The 18877-nt window shown below is 43.8% G+C and overlaps 1 protein-coding gene across 5 annotated transcripts in view; it reads left to right on the forward strand.

Annotated features, from left to right (window-relative positions):
* LRP8 (LDL receptor related protein 8) overlaps positions 1-18877 on the forward strand; it is a 390473-nt gene that overhangs the window by 312482 nt on the left and 59114 nt on the right. For 4 of the 5 annotated variants that reach the window (XM_033917173.1, XM_033917171.1, XM_033917169.1 and 1 more), the window contains 2 exons: positions 8687-8858; positions 13067-13294. In XM_033917173.1, coding sequence (XP_033773064.1) covers positions 8687-8858; positions 13067-13294 — 400 coding nt within the window. The remainder of the gene's footprint in view (positions 1-8686; positions 8859-13066; positions 13295-18877) is intronic. The other variant, XM_033917172.1, reaches the window with a different exon arrangement.

Raw genomic sequence — 18877 nt, forward strand, 5'->3', positions numbered from 1 at the left:
TGTGTCTTTCTTCTTTTCTTTCTGTCTCCCTCCCTCCTATTATTTGTCTTTCTTTCTATTTCTTTCTATTTGTCTCTCTTTCTGCCCCCTATGCAGCATTTATCTCCCCTTGTCCACTTTCCTGTACAGTAGCCATATCAGCATTCCCTCCCCCTCCATTTCCTTGTGCATCAGCATTTCTCCCCCTCCCCACTTCCCTGTACAGCAGCTGCAGCAGCATTTCTTCCCTGTGTGCAGCAGTTTTTGTTTTTTTTTTTTAGAATGCGAGAAGGGACAGCCCCCGGTTGTTTCCTTTGATGAAATGTTCATTAGGGTTCGCCGTTCGCCGCACCGTGAGAGCCGGGTGAGAGCTGTTACCCTCAGCTGTTTTTTTTTGTTTGTTTGTTTTTGTAGCTGAAAGCCTCCGCCCACAATTAGGGTTCGCCGGCCGCCAGCGCTCAGCCGCACAGTGGGAGCCGGGTGAGAGCGGCGACCTGCAGTTGTGTATTTTTTTTGTTTGTTTTTAGTTGAAAGCCGCCGCTGCAGCTCCTCTCTCGATCCTGGTGCAGTGCGAGAGAGGAGCCGGTACCATTCACAGTGAGAGGCGGGGGTGAGGAAGGCCGCCGCAGCTGTGTAACTTTTTTTTTTTTTTATTTGAAAGCCGCAGCCGGGGCCGCGCATGCGCAGTCGTGTTTCCGTGACGGATCAGAGAACACGACTTTTGAGTGCGCATGCGCGGCCTAGCATTTTATTATATTAGATAGTGCTCTCTCAGGGGAGCTCAGAACAGTTTACATGAATTTCAAGCATTTTTCCCTGTCTGTTCCTATCTGTCTAATGTACCTAGGGCAATGGGGGGAGGGATTAAGTGACTTGCCCAGGGTCACAAGGAGCAGCATGAATTTGAACCCACAACCTCGGGGTGCTGAGGCTGTAGCTTTAACCACTGCGCCACACTGTGCATGCCTTTAGCCAAACAGAGAGGAGCCAAACCATTTTACCCAGGCTGTGACTCTGAAAATTGTCCCAAAAAATAGACCTGCTGATGCCCAGAGGAAATGTCTTGAGGGCACAGCATATACCTCTGCTATGTAAGAGGGGAAGACAAAATCTGAACTTATCCCACTTTCCAGTGCTGCCAGTCTTGACTCCATCTCGTCTTTAGCCCTTCCTCTCTTTATTTTGCAGTTCCCATCATAGAACACTTAAATTCTGGTCATCCTACTCACCAATGGAAATTATTACATTACATTGTATTAGTGATTTTTATTCCGCCATTACCTTGCGGTTCAAGGCAGATATTAGTACAAGACCAAGACACTCTTGGATGCAGTTGTTCGGGGGGGGGGGGGGGGGGGGGGAGGGGATACCCCAGCAAACAAGGGCTGAGCTAGAGTCATGGAGTAATCTGGCATAAGGCTGACATCTCAGCTCCCAAGCAGGGGCCTTCACATCTAATTAAAGAAATCTTCTAGTCTGTACAGGATCAGAATGGCCTTTAATAACATCCTTAATAAAGCTTCCAATCTCTCTAATCCTCCATTAAGGTCTGCAAACATCATTTTCTGGGGAAAAGACTGGCAGACAGGCTGCTTCAAGAAGTGTGTTGCAATTAGGCCTCAAAATGTCTCCAGCAAAACTCTGACGTCTCAGAAAATTTTAACCGTACAGGGACAGAGTCCTGCTGTCTTCTGACAATCTGCAGATATGAAAGGTGGTGAGAGTGAAAAGAAAGAGAATTCGAATAGAAAATAATGGAACAGCTAGAATGGTTCATTTCCTACCCTAGGGAGATGAAAGAAATTGCCAGTCAGTCTTTTGGAGAAGAAACTGTTTGCTATACTTTGCTCCAAAATGAAGTGAGAAGCTTTTTAATGCAGAAGAGGGATTAAAGTTTTTTTTAAAAAGGTGGACCTAGCTACGTCTGAAGAGTGTTTTGCAAAACATAAGACTACCAGATTGTGTTTATTTTGTGTTTAGGGCCCTTAGATGAAATATTTTTCCCATAAGCACAAAATGGGGAAAATCCTTAAGCACATCACGCTCTCTGTGAATTCGACTCATTGATCTAGGGCAGGGTTCCCAACCAGTCTTCAGGACACACCAAGCCAATCAGATATTCTGGATATCCATGATGAATATGCATGAGAGAGATCTGTATTAGAGGTTTGCACGGGAATGGGGATCGCGGGAATCCTGCGGGTCCCGCAGGAATCCCCCCTAACCCACGGGACTCCCATGGGGACTCCCCTCTGGCTCATGGGATTCCCACGGGGACCCCCCTCTAGCCAACGGGACTCCCACGGGGATGAAAGGCTTTGGAAGCAGGGTTCGTCCATATAATATAATGGACACGTCAGCCTTAGTAAAAGAGGGGGTTTATAAGTTAATTACCTGAACAACCTGAACAGAAAACAAAAAAAGGGTTCCACCAAAGAGATTCCACAAGGAAAACAGCAGCGCAAACACAAAAGAAACTATGGAATTGATGATCCTGTCGGAAGTAATTGCTGCTTTTTATGGGGACGGGCGGGGATGGAGGTAATCCCTTGCGGGGATGGGTGGGGACGGAGAGGATCCTGACGGGGACGGGTGGGGACGGAGAAGATCCTGATGGGGACGGGTGGGGACAGAGAGGATCCTGATGGGGATGGGTGGGATTTCTATCCCCGTGCAACTCTCTAATCTGTATGGAATGGAAGCTGTGTGTGCAAATTTCTCATTCATGTTCGTTAAAGGCATCCTGAAAACCTGACTGGCTAGTTGTGTCCCCAAAAACCAAATATAGCGAAAATGGAAAGAAACTACTGGATACCCAAAGAAGGTTTCTTAAAAATTGACAAAAGTGCTTCATTGAAGGAAAAGAATCTGATAAATCCACGCCAAAAGGTTGTGTAATCTCATAAAGGCTTAAATATGGATGGGGTTTTGTTCACCGATCCAAAAACCCTTCAGTTAAATTCTATTATGCTATCTTAAGCAAACATTATTCAAACATTCAAAATTATTCACTACTTGTTTTTAATATTTTCCTTTTTTTAAACATTTTTGAATTTTTTTTCAATTAAGTCCCATCAAAAAATATATGGTTTGAAAGCTATGGGCTCCTTTTACGAAGGCGCGTTAGGGCCTTAACGCGCGGAATAGCGTGGGCTAAAATGCCCCGCACGCTAGCTGCTACCGCCTCCTCTTGAGCAGGTGCGTGGGCTAAAACCGCCTGCTCACCTTCGTAAAAGGAGCCCTATATGTCACGAATAATTTCATTCAGTGATCAAAATTCAACAAATCACTTATCTCATTGATAGCATGGAGAGGATTGCACTGCTCACTGTGCCAAAAGTCTGCCGATGGAGCCCGTTTTGACCTTAACCATTGGGCTTTCTCAAGGCAAAAAAAAAAAAAATCTCACTTTGTGTGCAAGAGGTCCTGGGTTCATTTCACAAATGAATTTTTCCCTTTCCATGGCAGGAGAGAAGCTTTTAAAATGTCTGTCCTAGTCCAGCTGCATGAAAAATTTCAGCAAGAGCTTGCACGATTGCGCAAGGCAGGTGAAATTTACTGTGGACATAGGGAAGAATAACACAGAACAAAGGTGGAATTGTCCCAATCAGAATGGTGCACAAAAAAGTATCTTTCAACTCATCTGATAAATCCAAATGCCTTTATTCATCCAAAATGGCTCTACGACTTGAGTCTACGACTTTTTTGTGCACCATTCTGATCGGGACAATTCCACCTTAGTTCTGTGCTTTTGAGGTTGTGGTTTTGTTTCCCCTGTTTTATCCATAGGGAAGAATAACCCAGGCCGTAGGAGCCTGAATCTAGGTTCTGTATTAAAAGTCACCATCTTGAAAAGGGCTCATCTTGTCATTATGTTTTCTTAAAATTTGATATGCCGCTTCAGCTTACAACAGTTCCCAGTGGTTTACAATAACATAAAAGAAAAATTTAAAAGAAAGAAGCTACAAAAAAATTAAAGTAAAGATCAAAATTGTTCATACATAAGAACATATTAAAAATAAAATATGGCTTTGTTTCCGGTGACATTGCTTGGATGCCTCTCAAAACACCCTAATAAATGTGATCCTTATTGGGTATATCTTTACCAAAGGCTTGTATAAAAAAAATAAGATTTAAGCAGCTTCTTAAAAGCTATAAAATTAGATTCTAATCTAATGGAATTGGGCAGTTGATTCCATGAACTAGGAGCTAAGTAAAAGAATGTTCACTCTTTCCAAAAATACTAGGACTGGGGGGGACATGCGATGAAGCAACTAAGTAATAGATTTTAAATAAATCTGAGAAAATATTTTTTCACATAGCATGTAATTAAACTCTGGAATTCGTTGCCGGAGAATATGGTGAAATCAGTTAGCTTAGCGGGGTTTAAAAAAGGTTTGGATAATTTCCTAAAAGAGAGGTCCATAGGCCATTATTGAGATGGCTTGGGGGAAATCCACAGCTTATTTCTAGGATAAGCAGCATAAAATCTGTTTTGCTACTTGGGATCTAGATAGGCGCTTGGGACCTGGGTTGGCCACTGTTGGAAACAGGATACTGGACTTGATGGACCTTCGGTCTGTCCCAGTATGGCAATTCTTATGTTCTTAATGCTTTTGCCTAGTAGCGTCCCATTTTGCTTTTTTTTTTTTTTCTACAGCTAACCTGTTGTCTATGTGAAGGGATGTATGGGAGAAATAATGAATTCAAGTAACTTGGTTCTTGAGAATGTAATTCTTTGTGTGAGAAATAATAATTTAAATTGAATTTTATAGGTAACTAGTGTTTTAGCCCATTACATTAACGGGCTAGGTACCCTTTCCTATGTCCTTAGTGCTCCCAGTGTCTCTTTCCCATGTCCTTAATGCCCCCATTGCCTCGGTCCTGTGTACTTAGTGCCCCCAGTGCCTCCTTTCCGTGTCCTTAGTGCCCTCAGGGCCTCCTATGTCCTTAGTGCCCCCAGTGCCTCCTTCCTATGTTCCCCTTCCAGAATTTGTCCCACCCCCACCCTCCGAAGCCAGCCTGCCTGCCTCCCTCTCTCCCATCCCCCTGTGCAGTAGAACCATTGTTCCCCTCCTCCCTCGCCACTGCCGCCGCCATGCAGCCAACCCCACTGGCCCTCCCATCTGACCCTCCCACCGTGAGACGGCATACAAACCTCTCGACTCCAGCAGCGTCCGCAGCACTGTAAGCACGCTTCTTCGTGGCCTTCTACTGCCCGTGATTTCATCTGCCGTGTCTCAGGGACGCGGCAGAGGAAATCAGGGCAGTAGAAGGCCGCAAAGCAGCGTGTTTACAGTGCTGCGGACGCTGCTGGAGTTGGGAGGTATTTGGTCATCTCGCGGTGGAAGGGTCGGATGGGAGGGTCAACGGGGGTTCGGTTGCGCCGAGGAGGGGTGGGGGGGTGCGCCGACGAAGAACTTCCTTACAATGAGTGAGGGGGGTGCCGCGCTGGGCGTGAACTGTAAGGGAGCTGGCAAGACCGCAAGGACCGTTGTATGCACACATGCGCACTCCTGCCGGCCACAGACCTACTGATCACGGATCAGGGATCATGCAGATAAGAGTGTGCATGCGCGCTTAGCGTAGCTTCAAAAAAAAAGAGCTGCTGGGTCTGTTTAAGTCTCGGGGAGTCCCAGGGAAGGTTGTGGTGAGCAACTTGGCTGAAAAATTAAATACAGTCGAGAGATATTGGGCTCTGGTGCCAGCAGTTGGCATGCTGGCTCTCAATTTCCAGGACAAACTTTGTATTCTTGAGAGAGCCTGGCATGCCAGGGAGATGCATTACAAACACCATTGCATTATGGGAGGTTTTCAAGATTTCTCAGTAGAGCTTCGGAAGAAGAGAGGCTTTTTTGTATGTTAAAAAGAAAGAGGTCTGCTAATGCATTGATACATGCAGCTAAGCTAGGGTAACTCATGAAGCTTGTCTCTACGTTTTGCTTCCTTTGTGAACAGATAACAGTAAATAAGGCTGGAAAAGGGAAAGTATTGTAGCTGGAACTAAGATAAAGTGGGGTTGTCGACCGAGACGGTGAATTTGTTTGTTTTTACTTTGATACACGATGTGACTGGCTCCATGGTTACTAGACTGACTTTCTCTTTAGGCATGTTTTAAACAAAAGTGAGCACATATTGTGTAGGGTCAGTCCGTCTGTCTGTATCCATCTATGCCAGTGGTTCCCAACCCTGTCCTGGAGGCCCACCAACTAGTTGGGTCTTCAGGCTATCCCTAATGAATATGCACGGAGCAGATTTGCATGTCTGTCGCCTCCATTATATGCAAATCTCTCCCGTGCGTAAAAATTAGGCCTATCCTGAAAACCCGACTGGCTGGTGGTCTTCTAGGACAGAATTAGGAACCACTGATCTATGCAAACAGATGCATACAGAGTAGAACAGGAACAAGAGCAAGGGTTAGTGAACAGCAAAGGGCAAGAGAGTCCCAAGCCAAATCACTGGAAAATATGAAGGAGTCACTGAGCCCTGAAAACAGCAGAAGGTGGTAAAAGGGTGGATCTGCTTGCTTTTCCAGAGAAAGGAAAATGGTAAAACCAGAGGACATCATTTGAGCTTGAGGGGTGGAAGATTCAAAAGCAATGTTAGGAAATTCTACTTTACGGAGAGGGTGGTGGATGCCTGGAATGCGCTCCCGAGAGAGGTGGTGGAGAGGAAAACGGTGATGGAGTTCAAAGAAGCGTGGGTTGAACACAGAGGCTCTAGAATCAGAAAATAATAATAAATATCGAACTAAGGCAAGTACTGGGCAGACTTGCACGGTCGGTGTCTATATATGGCTGTTTGGGGGAAGATGGGCTGGGGATGGCTTCAATGACTGGGAGGGTGTAGATCAGTGGTTCCCAAACCCTGTCCTGGGGGACCCCCCGCCAGTCGGGTTTTCAAGATATCCCTAATGAATACGCATGAGAGAGATTTGCATACCTGTCGCTTCCATTATATGCAAATCTCTCTCATGCATATTCATTAGGGATATCTTGAAAACCCAACTGGCTGGGGGGTCCCCCAGGACAGGGTTTGGGAACCACTGATGTAGATGGACTAGAGTGAGCTTTGACGGAGACTTTAGTACTTGGAACCTAAGAACAGTACCAGGCTGAGCTTTGGATTCTTGCCCAGAAATAGCTAAGAAGAAATATATATATATATATTTTTTTTTTTTTAAATTTAAATTGAATCAGGTTGTGCAGACTGGATGGACCATTTGGGTCTTTATCTGCCATCATCTACTATGTTATTATGTAAGTATGTGGCTTCCAAATGTCTTATGCCCTTTGTCAAGAGGAACATAAATTCTTTTTTTCCTGAGAGAAAACAAACTAGTCTGTTTTTTTAATTGATTTTTCAGTTTTAAGCTAAGTATAAAGAAAATGCTAGAAATTCCCAAATAAGTATATAGATTTCCTTTCATTAATTCACTTACTATACCGCTACAAAACTGACACTCAAGCCCTTAGTCCACATTATGAAGAAGCTCCAATTACTCCGTGGATACCAAAAACGAAGGAGAATATAATGCAAAACTGAATGTATCAAATGACCACAGAGCCCAAACTTGCCTTTTTCTTTATATGGCTGCCTATTTGCTAAACAGGTGGTAATGACAGCAAGGGAGGGAATGAAGATTCGTGGGGGTCAAGCATTCTTGTACAATACTAAATTGTATCTCTCTAAAATTGAACTATAAGAAAATCTCTGCCTCATAACATCCCTTTTCAAGCAGTACTAGCTCTCCAGACAGCGGCTAAGGAGACAGAGAGACAGACAGAAAGACAGGAAGCAACTAAGGAGACAGAAAGGCAGAGAGCGGCTAAGGAGACAGACAGAGAGACAGACAGCGGCTAAGGAGACAGAAAGACAGACAGAAAGACATACGGCGGCTAAGGAGACAGAGAGACAGACAGACAGCAGCTAAGGAGACAGAGAGACAGACAGAAAGATACACAGCAGCTAAGGAGACAGAAAGGCAGAGAGCGGCTAAGGAGACAGACAGAGAGACAGACAGCGGCTAAGGAGACAGAAAGACATACGGCGGCTAAGGAGACAGAGAGACAGACAGACAGCAGCTAAGGAGACAGAGAGACAGACAGAAAGATACACAGCAGCTAAGGAGACAGAGAGAAAGACAGACAGCGGCCAAGGAGACAAAGAGACAGACAGAAAGACAGACAGCAGCTAAGGAGACAGAAAGACAGACAGAAAGACATACGGCGGCTAAGGAGACAGAGAAACAGCAGCTAAGGAGACAGAGAGACAGACAGAAAGATACACAGCAGCTAAGGAGACAGAGAGAAAGACAGACAGCGGCCAAGGAGACAGAGAGACAGAAAGAAAGACAGACAGACACATCTATTCTAGCACCCGTTAATGTAACAGGCTTAAAGACTAGTTGACTAATAATTCCGTATCCTCTTGTAATATTATTTAGGGCTCCTTTTACGAAGGTGCACCAGTGTTTTTAGCGCACGCACCGGATTAGTGCACGCTAGCCGAAAAACTACCTCCTGCTCAAGAGGAGGCGGTAGCGGCTAACGCATGCGGCATTTTAGGGCGCGCAGTTCCGCTCGTTAAGGCCCTAACGCACCTTCGCAAAAGGAGCCCTTAGTGTTGATGATAAAGAAGGGGTCTTGGCGTGGGAGAGCTCTGCCATTTACCAGCATCACCGCATCTACCTTCCCACTCGTTTCAGGCAGGAGCCCCTACTTGCTCTTCACCAATCGCCACGAGGTGCGCAAGATAGACCTGGTGAAGAGAGATTACTCCCGCGTCGTCCCCATGATGAAGAACGTAGTAGCGTTGGATGTGGAGGTGACAACTAACAAGATATACTGGTGTGACCTGTTCTACAAGACAATATACAGGTACAGCCGGCGCAGCGGCCCTGCTGCGGGGTTTGATTTGACTTTGACAGGAGGATTTTATGATTACTAAAAACAATGTGTGAGCTCAGGGTCGGAAAGGCTCCACGTTCTTCCCTGCAGATAAGTGGATTTGAACCCAGTATTTAGAACGCACCCAGCCAGTCTAATTTTCAGTGTATAGGAGAGGAAGTTGCACGCAAGTCTATCCAATATCCTGAAAATCAGACTAGTCGAGGGTGATTTGAGAACAACAGGAGGAAGATACAGTAATTGTACTTTCTAATTAAATTTGTTTTTTGTAATATAAATTTATTCATTTGTTACAACGAATAAAACTAGGAATACACACAAATGTAAGACAGAAATTATTACAGTAAAGAAAATAAACTTTTCAATTTCAAGCCATCTGCATCTATGAGACAAACATGGTTTTTCTTGTCATATAGAGCATTTTGGACCCCTGTTCGATTACAGAAATTAGATAGTTCCAAGTCTAATAGATGCTGGCATTGTCATCTTGAAGTTGGGACTATTGTCCCTTGATACTTAGATTTTGAAGGTCCATTTGGGATCAAGTGAACAAAATATTGGAAAATCCAGTGGCATTGATGTACGATACCATCCTATTTGGTATGTTAATGAGGGCTAAAAGCCAAATATCTGCTCGGAATAACAAATTTCTCTTATTTTAAGGAACTGGAAAAACTGGGATCGGTTAAATTATACTTTTTGGTGGGAATCTATATGTCATACTTTTAAAATGGAATGTATGATGGCCATACAACATAAGAAGTTTATGGATATTTAATAATAATAATAATTTTATTTTTGTATACCGCCTTACCCAGGGAGTTCTAGGCGGTTCACATCAGTTAATCAGAGTTACAAACAATGAAGTCATTGAAATTAACAGGTTAGGAAAGTACAATAAAAAGGAGCCATTGACAAAATTCTGTAAGGAGTGATTGTTGATTTTGCCCTTTGATCATACACGTCCAGGGTGGGAAGATATTTTTAATTTTGAGTGCAATTTTTGGATATGTAGACGGGGGGGTGGGGTGATATATGTATATGTCATAGAATACAATTTTGATTGAATTTAAGTGCTGTTATAGTGTAAAATGACTGTATAATATGTTGCACTTATTTTTGACTTTAAAGTGAATCAAGATTAAAAAAAAAAAAAAAAAATTAAAAAAAAATTTCAAGCCATCATTGGGACTTGTAACGTCACCCGAAAGATCACATATATAAAAGGTAATTTCAATTATAACTTCTGACAAGCAGGCAACATATCTATTTTCCTTTCTTTGTCACTTCTTATCAACCTCTGCAATAATCTCAGGCAATTTGTCTAATTTAGATTTATCTTGTAGAAAACTTTCCAACTGAGACGGATCAGCAAAACTATACTTGTTACTCTCATATGTAACCCAACATTTACAAGGAAATTTAGAGCTCCTTTTACAAGGTGTGTTAGGGCCTTAACGGGTGGAATAGCGCGCGCGTTGGCCGCTACTGCCGCCTCTTGAGCAGGCGGTAGTTTTTCGGATAGTGCGCACCAATCCGGCGCGTGCGCTAAAAACGCTAGCGCACCTTTGTAAAAGGAGCCCTTAACCCTTTCAGGACCATAAGGATCGTAGGCCAATTTTTGTGGTTTTGACGACATTTTTATGGTAAAAAGGGCTTGCAGATGCCAAAAAATTGATTTTTTTTGTGAAATATCATTATTTTTATTTAAAAAAATCACACTTCTGACTTATGGACAGTGTGGCAAGTGAATCTTCTCGTCAATCTAGCAATGACGCTAATGAATGAATGTCGGAACCAGTTTGTTTGCATAAAGGCAGTATCATATGGAATCCGTACATATCAAATTTAGAACTGTAGACTATCCCAATCAAAATTTATAGGATTTTAAAGTTATGGGACAAATATGTCCCTTGGTCCTGAAAGGGCTACGGAAGAACAAGGCTCCTATTGCCAAGACACGTGTCTTGAGCTGTAGGAACTGTCTTCTCCTATACTCTGTTTGCCTGGAGACTAATTAAATTTTTATTCACCGTGTATAGAATAGGAAATCGTGGCTGATGTGCGCTCTCTCTCCCTAATTCTAAACCTCAGCGTCTAAAATGTAAATGCCATTTACGCTCCAAGGTGATAGAATACCAGTACTTGTGAAGGTGAATGCGATGTTCCTCCATGTTAGTGCGAGGTGCACACTTATATAATCTCGCAAGTCACACGGGGGCCCTTTTACCAAAGTTTAGCATGAACTAACGGGCATTAATGTGCACTAAATGCCACACAGCCCATAGGCGCAAAATAGGCTGTGTAGCATTTATTTTTTATTGATTTAAAACATTTCTTACCCGCTTAAAACCTAAGCAGCTCACAAAATACAATCATAGTATTAAAACATACGTACATAGAACATAAAACAGCCTAAGTGGTTTACATTCAGGTACTCGAACATTTTTCACTGTCTGTCCCTATCTATCTAATGTACCTGAGGGATTAAGTGACTTGCCCAGGGTCACAAGGAGCATCGTGGGTTTGAACCCACAATCTCAGGTGCTGAGGCTGTAGCTTTAACCACTGCGCCAGTCTAGAAATCAAAATGTAGTAAAAGTGAGCCAAGTGTAGGACAATCAAGCCATTGTGACATCACTGATGACGTTGGCTCTTATTGGTAGACTGAGGCATTGTGACATCACAACACAAGCTCTGGTTATCAGCGGCTGAAACTTTTCACACTATTTATTTATTTAATTTTCTATACCGTTCTCCCGGGGGAGCTCAGAATTGTTTATATGAATTTATTCAGGTACTCAAGCATTTTGCCCTGTCTGTCCCTATCTATCTAATGTACCTGGGGCAATGGGGGGGGGGGATTAAGTAACTTGCCCAAGGTCACAAGGAGCAGGGTGGGTTTGAACCCACAACCTCAGGGTGTAGCTCTAACCACTGTGCCACACATACTTCCTTCAGTTAAACGCCTCCACAAACAAAGTAGTCTTCTGTACTTCCTTAAATTTCTGGAAATCCAAAAGTGCTCTTAATGGTCCTGTCAATTTATTCCACAATGCCACCCCTGCTATTGAGATTGCAGATACCCTTGTGAAAACTCATGTAACGATAATCGCATCGCCCCCCTCTGATCTTCAAGATCTGAGAGGTTGATTAGAGTGTCATTATTTGTGTCAAATACAGAGGAATATTGTAGCGGATAACTTTAAATACCAGCACATGGATTTTAAAGACAATTCAAAATTTGACAGACAGCCAATGAAGTTTCTTCAACCATGATGTGACATGCTCAAATTTCTTCCCACCACATATCAAACATGCCGCAGCATTTTGAATCATCTGTAAAGCTTTACATTGTGAAGATCCTATTCCCAAGTAGAGTGTATTGCAGTAATCCAAAGCAGATTTTCCATAAATTCTCATTTCTATCCCTGCCTTAAGTAAAAAGGAACTTTTTTTAAAAAATTTTTTTAATGAGCACAAAGTCCAAATCCCGGCTTTCCTGGTAGCTGTATAGCCATTCATTACATAGCTGCCCCCTTTAAAAAGAATAAAGTTTTATAAAACCCTCTTGCAATGCCCTATTAAGAGGGAGGGGACCGGATCATTCCAGGTACCAGCACCTCTCCGCCTCCCCCACACCATTCTCACACCCTCCCTTCACGCCCCCTGTAACTCTTCAAAATTTTTGCCAGCACAAACAACTACTCTAGCCTTTTGCTCCCACAGGACTGGCTCCCTCTGAAATCACTTTTGGGTCGCGGGACTAGGAAGTGATGTCAGAGGGAATGCCAGCGCAAAGCTTATGTGTGAGGCCCGTTGGCAGCTCTGGGAAACTGCTGCCAGCTGCCCAGGTAAGAAAAAGTTCTGGCCAGGAGGAATCTCCATCAGCTCTACCAAGGGAGCACCAATTTTGGGTGGGCCTGAATCCAAAGTGGATGGGCCTGGTCCACCCATGGCTACACAACTGCAGTGTCTTCCCCTGCTCCCCTCCTGTGAATCCCTCCGCTGTATTCATTTGCTCTCTGGTTAAATGGGAAGTAAAGCAAACAGGTGGCACCCAAGCTCCTCTCTCATCTGTTTCAGCAGAGGTCTATTTAAAGGATATAACTTTGCAATTCATTCCCTTTCTCAAAAAATGGAAGATATGTTGTCTATTCTTGCTGCTGTCTTTGTAGTGCCTATATAGACAAAGCCAGTGACACGGCGGAACAAGCCATCATTATAGACAGCCAGCTTCATTCTCCAGAGGGTTTGGCAATGGACTGGGTCCATAGGAACATCTACTGGACTGATACAGGAAACAAAGCCATCTCTGTGGCGACAGCGGACGGGTACAAAAGAAGAACCCTTTTCAGCACTGACCTTGGTGAACCTAGAGCCATCGCCGTGGATCCAACACGGGGGTAAGTAAAGTCGGGTTCCAGACGGTGTGGCGCGGTGTGACAGTTGTAGCAAAGAGCTGCTCTTTTCAGAGTTACATTAGGTTCATTATTAATGCTTCAAACCTTTCGTTAACACAACTTTCCAGACACCCAGAAGGCAGTTCTGTAACCTGCGGGAATGTACAAAACACTGTCACTTCCACAGGTAAGTAGCAGCAAATCAAGTGGCAAAGTCATAAATGCAGGGGCATTGGTGGGGCTCCACATTAGAGAATGACAAGGAGACAAATTTTCCCCGTTCCCGCAGGAACTCATTTTTCCATCCTGTCCCCGCAAGTCCTTTTCCTTTTCCTGTCCCTGCCCCATTCCTGCAAGCTCCGTCTTCATCTGCCCAAGCCTCAAACACTTGAAAATCCTAAGTAGCAACATTCTAGAGCTCAGATTGTGATGTCATAATGCCTCATTCCACCAATGCCTAAGCTCTGTCCTCATCTGCACAAGCCTCAAACACTTGAAAATCCTAAGTAGTAACATTCTAGAGCTCAGATTGTGATGTCATAATGCCTCATTCCACCAATGCCTAAGCTCCGTCCTCATCTGCGCAAGCCTCAAACACTTTAAATCCTAAGTAGCAACATTCTAGAGCTCAGATTGTGATGTCACAATGCCTCATTCCACCAATGCCTACGCTCTGTCCTCATCTGCACAGGCCTCAAACACTTTAAAATCATAAGTGTTCGAGGCTTATGTGATTAAGGCAGAGCTTACAGGAATGGGGCAGAGACAGTGACAAAACTCGCGGGGACAGGACGGGGAAATTGAGTTCCTGCGGGGATTGGGGGAAAATTTGTCCCCGTGTCATTCTCTACTCCACATAACTCACATTTACATCAGGTCTCTGGCTGGTATAACTGTGGTTGCATAAATGTTAGGTGGGCCGATGCCAATATTCTATAACAGAATCTGGTGCTCGTTATAGAAACAGGGGTGGGGAACGAAGACCGCAATCCAATTGGGTTTTCAGGATTTCCCCAATGAATATGCATGATATCTATTTACATACAATGGAGGCAGTGCATGCAAATAGATCTCATGCATATTCATTGGGGGAAATCCTGAAAAACCAATTGGATTATGACGTTTGTTCCCCACCCCTGGAATAAGCTCTCACTGCATGGTATCGGGGTGCCTACTTAATAGAATTACCGCCTTATACCACTGGGTGTCCAATATCACAACAAGGTCCATCAACACATCTGTTTTTCATCGTCTCCCTTATGTAGTGCATTTCCCAACACCTTGCCACAATCTACCCTACTTTCCGCTCCACTCTTCCTGTTTTCCAAATAGAATTGAAATCTCTTGATCATGAAGCTGCTGCAAGCCATCTCTTCTGTCTCCCCTTCTTTCCTACTCACTTATCGTCGTCCTTCCCTTCTCCCCTTTAACTCCTGATCATTCCTTTTAACAGGCCCATCCTACAGACATGTAATTTCTAATTCTCAAAGAGAAAACTTGTAAATCATCTCCCTGCACCTCTCCCCAGTTTTACCCACCCCTAATCCGATTGCATTGTTGTTCAAACTTCTGAGAGTGATACTGTGGAAAGTAATTTTGTAAAACATTTCTATGCGTGGAGCCTGTTTTGCAAGCAGAAAAGATCTTGAATAAAATTACGTGGTGGTATATATATGTGTGTGTGTGTGTGTATGCGCACATGAGTAAGTTGGCATGTACTTATATGCATTTAGTGTGTGGGCATTCCTGGGATGGATTGTGGGTGGAGCGGGGCATAATTGCAATGGACATGCATGTTGGGATTTACATTACATTAGAGATTTCTTTTCCACCATTACCTTGCGGTTCAAGGCAGATTACAAAAGAGATATAGAAGGTGGGTTACAAAAGAAGATCTTTGGTCATTTCCAGAGTGAGTAAAGAGTAGATCAGGTTGATTCAGGGGGATCAGGAAGAAAATGGGAGGAAGGATATTAACTAACTTTATAAAGGCATTCACCCAAGGCGGTTTACAGCGGTACACCAACAAATGCATGCAGGACAATCGCGTCCCATCAAATGCGCGTACCGACAAGTGCACGCAGGCCAATGGTGGCTCATCGATCGCGCTAGTGTTAGGGTAAGATTTAGATGAGGATTACCCTAACAGTAGATACCAAGTGAATATTTTAAGTGTAATGGGGGGGTTCCCCCACCCCCATTAAAAAAGAGGGTTACTTTGTAATCCTCAAAAGAACAAAATTGGAGCACAATTGATGGGGGCACCATTGTCCTGTGCGCACTTGGGGCGCCTTTGGGGCGCAATTGTCCTGCGTCACAGTATACAGCAGGTACAGTTTAATATAAAACTTAGTTTTGTTAACAATATAACGATAATAAAATGATGAAAGATAAACATAAAATGGTAATCAATGAGGTAAACTTGGACACAGCAAATTGAAACCTAATTATAGGACAACCATGAAACAGTATGAAAAATACAGTGCTCCCCCGGTCATTTGCGGTCGGTGAATCGTGGTCCTGGTCATTCACGGTATTTTCCGACCTCAAATGACCCGGAAGGAGAGGGCAGCCGGAATGCCGGCGAGTGAAGGAAATCACTCGCGGTATGCTCCAACCGCCTCTTCCTGCACTAAAGTTGGGCCTCACCAATCAGGAGCTGCGTGCTCCTGCTCTCTCCTGCTCCTGCTCTCTCCTGTCTCCCCCTACTAAAAACCGTATTCGTGGTTTTTCAAGATTCACAGGGGTTCCTGGAACGGAACCCCCGCGAATATCGGGGGAGTACTGTATACACATTTAACAGCGCTGTAGGAAAAACATATAACAAATATATGATAAATGTCAGTAGAATGTATGCATGTATTTTATAACACAAACTAACCGGCGGGAGCAGCGCAGAGCATTTAGCGCATTGGCCTGCGTTAAAAACCGCTGTTGCGGTTTTGTAAAAGGTAGGGGGGGTTAAGAGTTACTAAAACTACCAAGCATGCAAAGGGAAGAAATATCAGTACGTTGCAGAGAAGAGCAGACCTTCAAGCTTAAAAAGTCACTTTAATGGCAACCAGGCGGAGTAAAAACTAAAAACGGACTCTGCATTGGTTGCCATTAAAGTGACTTTTCAAGCTTGAAGGCCTGCTCTTCTCTGATCCTTTCTGGGGCTCTTCGTGATCTGGTGCAGAGTTTGCTGCTTCCCATCCTTTGGTCGGCAACATCAGTGCGCCATCTTTCTTCATCAAAGAAAAGGAGGACAAGACTTTGGACAACCCCCCAAGCTGGTCAAAATGAGCAGTTCTGCTGGGGTTCAATACTCCATTCGTAGGTCAAAGGCCTCCCAAAAATCTGTCAGTAAATATAAAAGATTTTATTTCCAAGTTTATTTGAAATTTTCTGTCCCGTCCTAGGGAAAACCTTCAAGGCGGCTTACAATCTAAAATGTTGTTTTTTTTGTTTTTTTAATCTTTATTAATTTTTCAGTCTAAAAACAGTGCTCAAAGGAATACATGCAAGTAATTTGAAAAATAGCACTTAGATCCATCCATAAATACATGCATTCAATATCTAAATGAATTGCCTATTGCTCTTCTGTTTACTTTTAAACCTTTTATCAGTTTTGTCTTTCTCGTCCATACTGTTCTCAACCCTTAATTGTTTTCTTATAGTAATTAGTTTGTATTTCTTTTCCTGCCTTTCCTATTGTTTCATTGTGTTTGAATAAGTTGTTTTTATCATGTGTAGTTGAACTACATTTGTTTCCCTTAATTGTAATTTTTATTGACTTGTACATCGCTTAGAATTTAGAATAGGCGATTAATCAAATGAACCTCAATTTATAGATTGGTTGCTAATCCCATATAATACGACACGTTCTCTCCGATCCACAACTCAGGGGTTGCTAATGGTTCCTTCTTTGAAAATTATTGGAACCAGACGTCACGATATATATAAGAGAAGCTAAAGATCTCAGCAGATTCAAAAATAATGTAAAAACTTTTCTTTTTAGAGATGCATTTAATCTTTAAATAATCCATTTTTAATAATCTTAATCCCGCTCCTCATGTTCTTTCCTTATTTGGCTTTTTCCTTTCTTTTTAATTATGACAAATATTAATTTTGTAACTGTCTCCCTTTCTTTCTTCTTTTCCCCTATGTATCCGAGTCTGTCTGTTTTGTCAGTCTGTTTTTAACCCCTTTTAATGCTGTACATTGAACTCTAGATCTATTTTACATTTTACTGTTACTCGCTTAGTATGTAATAAGCGATTCATCAAATTTAAATAAAACTTGAACTTGAAACTTGATAATAAACTTGAAACTTGAAACCATTTTCACCCCCTCCCACCCACCCTGATTCCAGTACAGTGGTACCTCGGTTTATGAGTGCACCGGTTTGCGAGTGTTTTGCAAGACAAGCAAAACATTTGAAAAATCGGCGCCTCAGAAACTGAGCGCGCTTCGATTTGCGAGCGCCCCCCCTGCGAACCGGCACCCTCCCCCCCGCGATCCGGCACCCCCCCTCACCACCATCGGGGCCCCCCCACCGCGACCTGAGGTCCCCCCAACCCACCCGAACCCTCTTCTTACTTTTCTGTAGCCTCCGCAGCGGCACCGGCACCAGCATGTCCTGTGCGTGGTGCCGGTGCCTGAAGATCTGCTTCCTGTGCAAGGCCTGAGAGTTCACATCGAATGTGAACTCTCATGTCGAACATGAACTCTCAAGCCTAGCACAGGAAGCAGATCTTCAGACACCGGCATGCACAGGACATGCTGATGCCGGTACCGCTGCGGAGGCTACAGAAAAGTAAGAAGAGGGTTCGGGTGGGTTGGGGGGACCTCAGGTCGCGGCGGGGTGGTGCCCGATGGCAGCGAGGGGGGGGCCGATGGAGGCGGGGGTGGGGGCCGATGGCGGCGGAGGGGGGGTGCTGGATCGCGGGGGGGAGGGTGCCGGTTCGCGGGGGGGCCTTCGGGGGGAGCAATGCCGGTTCTGGTGGGGGGGGGAGCAGCGCTGCTGGCCTCGAGGGGGGGGGTGGGAACATATCAAAGCAAGTTTCCCTTACTTCCTATGGGGAAACTTGCTTTGATATACGAGCATTTTGGATTACGAGCATGCTCCTGGAACGGATTATGCTCGTAATCCAAGGTACCACTGTATATCCAAATAAACCATACAACAATACATACATACAAGTAATTAATAAGCAAATTCTAATTTAATATCCCTCTCCCTCCCACCCACCCCCCTTCCCTGGATGTGCAAATCAAACCAGAAATAGGGAAATAAGCCATTTAATTAGAATCTAAAATATATTTAAAATACACAATATACAAAATAATCCACCATTTAAATCCAGGCAAAACCTGCTATAAGCTTGCCACAGCTTTCTGCTTTGGCCTCTAAGAAGTAAATTCTGTAAGGGCTGCCTGAAATTAGGTGCCTGTCAGTGCTTAACTTAATTGTTAGAATCGGTATTAAGTGATGTGATGGTCGCGCCATTAAAAGCTGATTTGAAAACAATTTTAAAAAATCTAAGCATTGCTATACACATCCTGGAACCAGCAGCTAACACTCGAGCGCCTGCGCTCAGTGAT

The sequence above is a fragment of the Geotrypetes seraphini genome, chromosome 12 (genome assembly GCF_902459505.1).
Source record: "Geotrypetes seraphini chromosome 12, aGeoSer1.1, whole genome shotgun sequence".
NCBI classification, from domain to species: Eukaryota; Metazoa; Chordata; class Amphibia; order Gymnophiona; family Dermophiidae; genus Geotrypetes; species Geotrypetes seraphini.